The sequence below is a fragment of the Parasteatoda tepidariorum genome, chromosome 12 (assembly GCF_982258835.1).
Source record: "Parasteatoda tepidariorum strain Cologne lab strain chromosome 12, Ptep-v5.0, whole genome shotgun sequence".
Classification (NCBI taxonomy): domain Eukaryota; kingdom Metazoa; phylum Arthropoda; class Arachnida; order Araneae; family Theridiidae; genus Parasteatoda; species Parasteatoda tepidariorum.
Genome location: NC_141766.1, coordinates 19,046,500 through 19,054,823, shown reverse-complemented (window position 1 = coordinate 19,054,823; position 8,324 = coordinate 19,046,500). Strand labels below are relative to the sequence as shown.

The 8,324-nt window shown below is 29.1% G+C and overlaps 1 protein-coding gene across 1 annotated transcript in view; it reads left to right on the top strand.

Annotated features, from left to right (window-relative positions):
• Window positions 1-698: 698 nt before the first annotated feature.
• Window positions 699-8,324, top strand: part of fwe (calcium channel flower) — a 28,177-nt gene continuing 20,551 nt past the window's right edge. The window contains exons 1-2 of the mRNA XM_016060567.4: window positions 699-1,006; window positions 3,065-3,137. Of these exons, the coding sequence (XP_015916053.1) occupies window positions 889-1,006; window positions 3,065-3,137 (191 nt within the window). The 5' untranslated portion in view covers window positions 699-888. The remainder of the gene's footprint in view (window positions 1,007-3,064; window positions 3,138-8,324) is intronic.

The following is an 8,324-nucleotide window of genomic DNA, read 5'->3' as shown; positions in this document are numbered from 1 at the left end:
TGGCTGTTTCTTTTTTAACTATTACCAAATATATATAATTTATTAGCCCTCCAATTTATGATCCAATCTTTTCGAAATTTTATTTACCACCTCTATTTTGAGGGTCAGGAATCCAAGTATGTAAAGAAATATGCTTATTCAAAGAAAGTGGGGTTTTGTGACTGATTTCGTAACTTTATTAATAGTTAGTATTAATTACAAAGCACATTTGAAATCACCCCCGAAACCATTAAGACTGTAGTACGTGAAAATCCAATCATTAGAACAAAAGTTATTCAGGTTGACATCTTTTTTCTTTCTTTTTCTTTGCACTGTACATTCTTATACAACTGAGAAGAGGAGGAAAGAGGAGAGGGAAGGGTCAAGACATGGAACCGGCTTACTCCCCAGATGGCGTATTCGAACATTGAGATCACAAATTGAAATATTTTATATTGAAAAGAACTTCAAATAATGACTTACATATTTATTGATTGCATAAATTGTATGATCAAAACTAAAGTGACGCTAAAATTGCCCTTTTTTCAACAAAAAAATATGCCTTTTTCCTGTTTAAAATAAATTTTGGAACAAATTTATTTTTCATGCAGTGAGAATAGCTCCTTCAAATATATGAAATGACGTTGGGAATGACAATTAGTGAAACTTTCCCACTTGGTCGGCTACCAAAGCAATTCATTCCTCACCTCTAGTGTGACGTTAGTAAAGTACCTACCTACTTCGAAGCATTCAGCTGAACTAGAGGTTAAAGTGAATCATAAATGATGCTCTTTGCCTGAACATAAAGTCTTGAAATTTTGTTTACATGCTTGTCATATTTTGGATTCATTAAATACCGTTCATCTGATCCATAATAAACTGTAAAATTTAAATACTTAAGTTATAAAAATGATGAAACCCGAGCCTTCTACTGGTCCTGTACGACCTCAGCAAACTGCAGTTGGTGATGAATTTCCATGGTGGATAAGATATGGTGTTAGGTTCATGGGCAGCATAAGTGCAGTTGGTTAGTTAATGCTCAATTCATAAACTCAATAATTGAAATTAATTTAGGTATTTACTACCATCAAAATTAGTGTCTTCAGACTGGGTGCTCTAAATTATATTTTTCTGAGCAGATTGTTTAGTTCATTATATTTTTACTCATAGTATAAAGAGTTTTATTACGTAAAAATTATGTTCTGTTTTTGCACTGTTTCTAGCAACAAAGATTATATATATTTTTTTTATTTCTAATAATGATTCATTGTCTTGTTTTTGTTTTATTATTATTCATCGTATTATGTACTAACGTGTATGTAATGTTTATAACCAGGTGTAAAAGTGTAAGTATGTATTTTCTCAAAACAATAGGTTTTCTGAAATATAAAATACTAATACATAAATTGCCTATTATTCTGTAGTGATTGTCAAACTTGAATAAAAGGAAAAATAATTTACGAACACAAAATCTCAACTAAAGACTTACTGTATACATTGATTAACTATTGAAACTAGTTTTAGCCCTTTCGTCATCACCTTATTTTGGTGAAATTCGTTCGAAAATCTGGGATTTTTTGGGATGATTTCCGTATCATAGTCAGTGGCCCCACAAGAAACTAAAAGAACATCACAGAAAGGAATCAACTTGAAGGGTATAATTTGTAACCACCACTCAGCAAACCTTTAAATGTTTGTTTTTTTTTCTTTTAATTTTTAACTCATGCAAATACAAATCTTGACATATAATTTTAAAATCACGTGAATACAAATATTGATGTTTGATTTTAAAATTGCATTTATATGAATCTCGATGCTGGACTTCAAAATCTGGTGAATGTGATCCTCGATATTTGATTTTAAAATCTCGTTAATACTAATCTTGGTTATGGTTGGTCAAATACGAATCTCAAAATCAAATTTTAAAATTGCGTGGATTTGAATCTCAACGTTTAATTTTAAAATTGCTTGAATAGGAATCTTGTTTCATTTTAAAATCGCTTAGATACGAATCTTGGTGTTTTGTTTTAAAGTTTCGAGAATATGAATCTCAATATTTGATTTTAATATTGCATTAATATGAATCTTGTTTGATTTTAAAATCGCATGGATATGTATCTCAAAATTTAATTTTAAAGCTGTGTGAATATGAATGTTGAAGTTTCAGTTTAAAATCCCGTGGATCTTGATGTTTCGTTTTAAAACCGTGTGAATACGAATTTTGATGTGTAATTTTTAAGTCACTTGAACACGAGTCATGATAGTGACTTTTAAATCATGTGAATATGAAACATGATATTTTATATAAAATACGAAACATGATACACATTCTTAAATCCTGCATAGTGGTTTAATTTTTTCATTAAAATTGAATATATGTATTACATATTATTTTTTAGTAAAATTTTTCAGGTTTTTTAGTTTTTTTTTTATAACCAAAATTTTTTAATTTCAGTGCCAAGTTCCAAGTACTTAATCATGTAGTAATTTTGTATGCTTTGTTAAAGTATTATATTTTATAATATGTTAGTATCCTTTTTTCAGTTAGCATTAAAAAATTATGTACTGCTGTCATAGAAAAGAACAATTTAATTGTTAATAGTAGTGTAACAAGAGTAACCAAATATTTATAAAAGTTTATCTTAATTTAAAAATATTTTTTTTAAATCAAAAATAACCATGTAGATGTGCTGTTTTCCTATATTTCTGCAATGTGCATCACCACTATACATGTAACAAGAGTAACCATGGAATTGCCCATTTTCATATGTCAATGAGTTCATGTCAATGAGTTTCATATGTCATGAGCTTTTATTTTTTTGCTAGCAAACAACCAAAACAAAATTCATCACGAATATCAATATCAGCCTGCCATATAAAAAATTTTGCAAAAACCTGTAAAGAGCTAAAGATCTCGAATCATAATATGAGTAACTTGTTTGAAAGTTTCGGGAGAAATATCTTTCTTTAATGGTTTTGATTCTAAACATTTAAATGGCTAATAGCTTCAATCATATAATTCTCAAAATATTTTTGCTTCTTATCAAAAAATTGTGCATGCTTAATAAAAATTTTATTATTACAGCTGCATTAGCTTTAGGAGCAATGGCATGTATTACCTTAACACCTCGTTGCTTATTAGCTGGAATTCTTCAGATGTAAGTGTATAAACATTTTTCTTATAACAGACAATTTCAGAACTGAGACCTCTATTCTTAATGTATGCTTTTTAAATTTTTACCCTTTTTGTTTTTTATTTAAAATGTTTTTTCTTGGTTTCTGAAAAGAGTTTTTTTATACAAACACAAAAAAAATTTATTTCTTGATAGTTGTCTTAATTTGTAACTTATGAGAAAAAAATGCTAATAATTTATAAGGAAATAAGTAATAACTAATAAGAAAACAAAATAAGAATACTTCTAAGATAATGTGCCTTAATTTTTAACTTATTCGTGAATGTTATGCAAATAGTAGCATGTAAAAAATCACTGTTATGTATTGATTATGTGATGACCTATTTAAATTGTTTGTAATTGTTCTCAGAATTATTTTGGAAGCAATTATAATTATTTTTTATTTATTTTTTTATATAATTACAAGAAACCAATTAAAGAGAAAGAAAATGGTTTTATAGCAAAATCAATACAAAACTGTTTGTTCCGAGTTTTGTGGGTTTTTTAATAAAAAACACAAAAATCTCTGAACAATCAGCTACATTTTTTTATGCTCTGATGATCTCATCTAATTTTATTATAATTATATAATTAATCATAAAATATCAAGTAAGTTCTTTATGCATCTCTTCGGAAACTTAGTATGGTATAATGATGGTCAGCTTCTATGTGTATTCTGTTTCTGTAGTAAAAAAATGTTTAGAAGTGCACTTTTTGTCAAGTGAAATAAAACTTTCGCTAGATTATAAACATTCATTAGATTTAAACCAGTATAAAATGAAACTTTGTCTAAAAACAAATTACTCAATTTTAGCAATTGGTATTTTTCAAATCCTAAACAAGCCATTTAAGAAGATGAATATCTTCATTATTTGGGTTAGTGCTCAGATGCCTCAAAACAGTTTCACAGTATCATCTAATACTTCCGACTTCAGATAAAATATACTACATATTCATTTTTATGACTTCTTATGGAAGATTTACTCAGTATTTTACCCACACATGCAAAAAATAAAGAAAAGCCATATTTATTTAAATTTATAGAACTATTTATTGATTTGAAATGTTTATTGATAAAATAACCGGCACTGGTGTACGCTGCTAATTTTATAATTTCTTTTTTGCTTTTTCATATTTTTATTTTTTTTAAAGAAATACTTAAAATTTATGCATATCTTAGAGTTCACAAATGCATAGTTTAGAAATTTTTTTTTTTTTAGCTTGTAAGAAAGATTGAATTAATTTAAAATTGTCTGCAAATTTTTAAAAACCTTTTTTTTTAAAAAAAAAGATTTTTTTCTACTCTTTCAGTCAACTTCTACTTTTTGATATAAGAAATAATTACATTAATAACACTGCTGTAAAGACATAACTTAACTTGTTTCGATTTTGAATCAAATCATAAAATTGAAATTATTAAGGATAAAACTCCACTTTGGGGGAAAAAAATTTGCTTACAATGCATGAAAAACACCTGTGCATGACTAGCTTGAAAAGACAAAAATAGAAAAGGATTCAGTAAAAAATGTGGGATAAACAAGAACATTTATGTTCCAATAACTGATTTAGTATCTAATTCATCCTTTTGCGAAAAAGAGGATTCTGTTTACTTTTTAAGTTATACATTTTGGATTACACTTTTTGAATAAAAGAATACTGGTTTTGACTTTTATGGAACCTAGTTTTTTTATTTCCTGTCTACTGAGAGAAATTTACAGAAAAGAAATCCAAATAACTCTTTTTAAAACCGTGTGTCCTGTAAAATGCGTTCTTAAAGAAGAAGAAAAAGAATTATTATGACAAAATATTAATGATCAAGGCAAATATTCTTTTTTTTTTTTTTTTAAGTTGGAGGGCAATCACATACCCTGAGTAAAAAGAGAAAAATATTGCAATAGCTCATCAATTTGGGGGAAAAGAAGAACTCTAATTTAGTTCACAAATTAAAATAGCTCTATCAGCATGTCAATTGTCAAAACTCTAACTAATAAGAGAAATAGCATAGAAAATTTTTTAGTACAAGTTTAACAGTCAATCATTCTTAAACTTATTATCAAATTTATATTTTTTAATTTCATGGTATTCTCTGCACATTTTTTTGTATGCCATCATAATTTTAAATTTCTAAATCAAATAGTTTTTTTACTACAAAACACAATGTAGCGTAATGCTGTACACCCAAATGACTGGCAGCATCTCTCACAATTTTTTAATATATCAATATTAAATTATCTTTCTTAGAAATTAGATAACTATTTTCTATCATTTTCACTTTTCTGTCTCCCCCTTCACTTATTTAAAATAGTTGAAGACTTCCATTTCGTCTTTCTCCAAAAGAAAACAAAATTTTGCCTAACCTCTTTTGCAAAATTTCTTTCTGTCTATAGTTGATTCAACTTTATGATGTTAAATAAACTAGGATTTACATTGTTTTAAGTAATCAAATTTTTACTGTACAAATCAAATCAAATTTTTACTTTAATTATTTTGATCTGTTAGTAGTGCATTTTGCGTAATGAGAACATCCGAGCAGCGTGCATTGTCTGCCAGGGATTTGCTTTACCAATAGGTGAGGCACAAGTAAATGAACAAGTTGACCAATTTTGAAACTGACAATTTTCAGCATTGTGGAATGAGCTGTAGAATCTAGAATAAACAATTGAATGTGAGTGCACCTTTACTAGGAATTAGTAGGTTGAATACAATAGGGATAGACATTCCAAAAGCAGAAAAAAACCTTTCAACGCCAAGAATGCTTAAAGTTGATTCTTTGGAAGGAAAAAAAGGGGTAAGGCTTATATGTGATTTAAAAAATGCCACAGGGTGCATTAGCACCAACAATAAAAAGGCAGGCTGCGATGCCCTTTGAAAAACATAAACCTGATTTGGTACCTGTTTCAATCGGGACTATCTTCTGTGTTGGCTACTAAATTAAGGTTTTCTAAGTTTGTACCAGACTTGTCTAGATTTTTAAATTGCTGAATAATTTGTTCAATTAATTTTATTGATAAATAAACCTTAATTGTATGTACATTTGAAAACAGAATAGAATTAGAATTCTCTTGGATAAGTACTAAAATTACTTTCTCTCTATAATAAATACCAATTTTTAAAAAAAAAATTGTTAGACTTATCAAAATCAAAAAAGTTTGCTTGTTGTACTCAGATATTCATCATTTACACAAATGTTCTAAGTTCATGTGCGTAAAAAAAATTCATGTTACTCCTTATTAAAAAAGCAGCCAGTGTCAGGACTCTCACATTCTACACAATTAGGCCAAATTTAGAAAATTATGATACAACTATAACTAATTTAGTATTTTCAAAAAGCTGTTACATTTAAAGAAATTTATTCTGGTGTGTATAATAATCAATATAGTTTTATTCAAATTATAACACTCTAAAAAAAAAAGTCTGTGATTTTCGAACAAATTTTGTGCAAATTAGATGGTATTGGAAAAGATTGAAACTAGTTATAAGAACAAATAAATTGCTTGCAAAAAGTTTTTTAATTGAAATTTTGTGTTCACAGAAAATTTTTAGCTTTACCTTAGACCTAGTACCTAGGACTTAAATTAGCCTAGAAGAAATCTATATTGTACCTTAGATAAGTCTCAGGTGTGTACAAGTCCAGTTAGCATAAATATATTTTTCAATGGCCAATATACACAATATGTAGAAGCCTTTTTTTTTAGTGAAGCTATAAATTTTTCAAATATTCTAATAAAGTATTGTATAGTATTTATTATATTTGGAATTAACAAAATTTATGTTAACTTATACTGTCTACAGGGAAAATAAGTTTAAATTGCATGAGTATCCAAATTCAATCAACTAACTAGCAGCAAAAATAAATTTCAAAATTGAGATTTATCAAAAGATTTATCTAACGGCTTAAGATCTTTTCTGTACAGTACCTTAGACTAATTTATCTTACCTTTAAAAAAAATATTTATTGATAGACAAGTGTGCAAGTCAAAGTTGATCCAAAGTACAGAAATCAAATTTTAAATACAGTGGGTGATTGGTTAACGAACATTATCCGTTCCAAGACTATGTTCGCTATCCAAATTGTTTGTTAACCGATCATCGATTCACTATAGACTTCTATGTGAAATCGATTAATTCGTTCTGGAGACCCTAAAAATTAAATTTTGAAAAATGTATAATTTCTTAGTAAGTTTTTTAAAAAAATAATACATAAATATAGTCTTGCATATTAATCAGTCCTTTTCATTTTTTGCTTATGGGGCGTTGAAGAACATGTCCAATGTCGATTGCTTTTCTCTCTTTTTCAGGATTTTCCGGAAGTAATTAATAGCATTGTTGTTGTAAAGATCCCCAACCCTACTGACATCAGCTTGGTTTGGGTGCTATTCTAAGACCATTGCTCTAACATCCTCCCACTTTTTCAAACGATCTTTAATGGCAGATGTCGGCATTGGTCCTCTTTCGTCATCCTCTTGTTCAGAAGGAGACACATTTCACTGTGTTTCTTGGTATTCTTCATTCAAAATTTCTTGGAGTTCTTCTGTCGTCAGTTCATCTTCATGTCCCATTATGAACTCTTCTATGTCATCCTCGTTCACCTCCAATTCCAGATCTCTAGCAGTTGTCATAATTTCAGGGGTGTCTCCCTGATCACCTCCATCTCCTTAAACAAAGGATGGGCACAGCTTCCGCCAAGCAGAAATCAACTGTCGCTGTGTGACTTCTGACCACGCCTTTTGAATGATACGAATAGCTTCAAGAATGTCAAATTTTTCTTTCCAAAACTTTTTTAAAGTCATTGTTGAGGAGAATTGGCTTGCTTCAAGACAGCGACGAAACAGCATGCGAGTGTACAACCTCTTGAAAGCCGCAATATATCCTCCTGATCCATCGGCTGAATCAGCGAAGTCATATTCGGAGGTTAAAACTAAACAGTCAGCCAGGGAAAGTCTGTCAACAAATTATCTTCAAGATCCTTTGGGTGTCCTGGTGCATTGTCCAATAGCAGCAGTGCTTTCAACAGCAAGTCATTGGTATCAAGGTAGTCCTTGATGCTCGGGGCACAAACTTTAAAGAGCCATTCTTTGAAAAGATACTGCATGACCCATGCCCTCTGATTCGATCTCCACATTACTGGCAGTTTGCTCTTAATTATGGAATTTTTTTTAATGCTCTGGGATT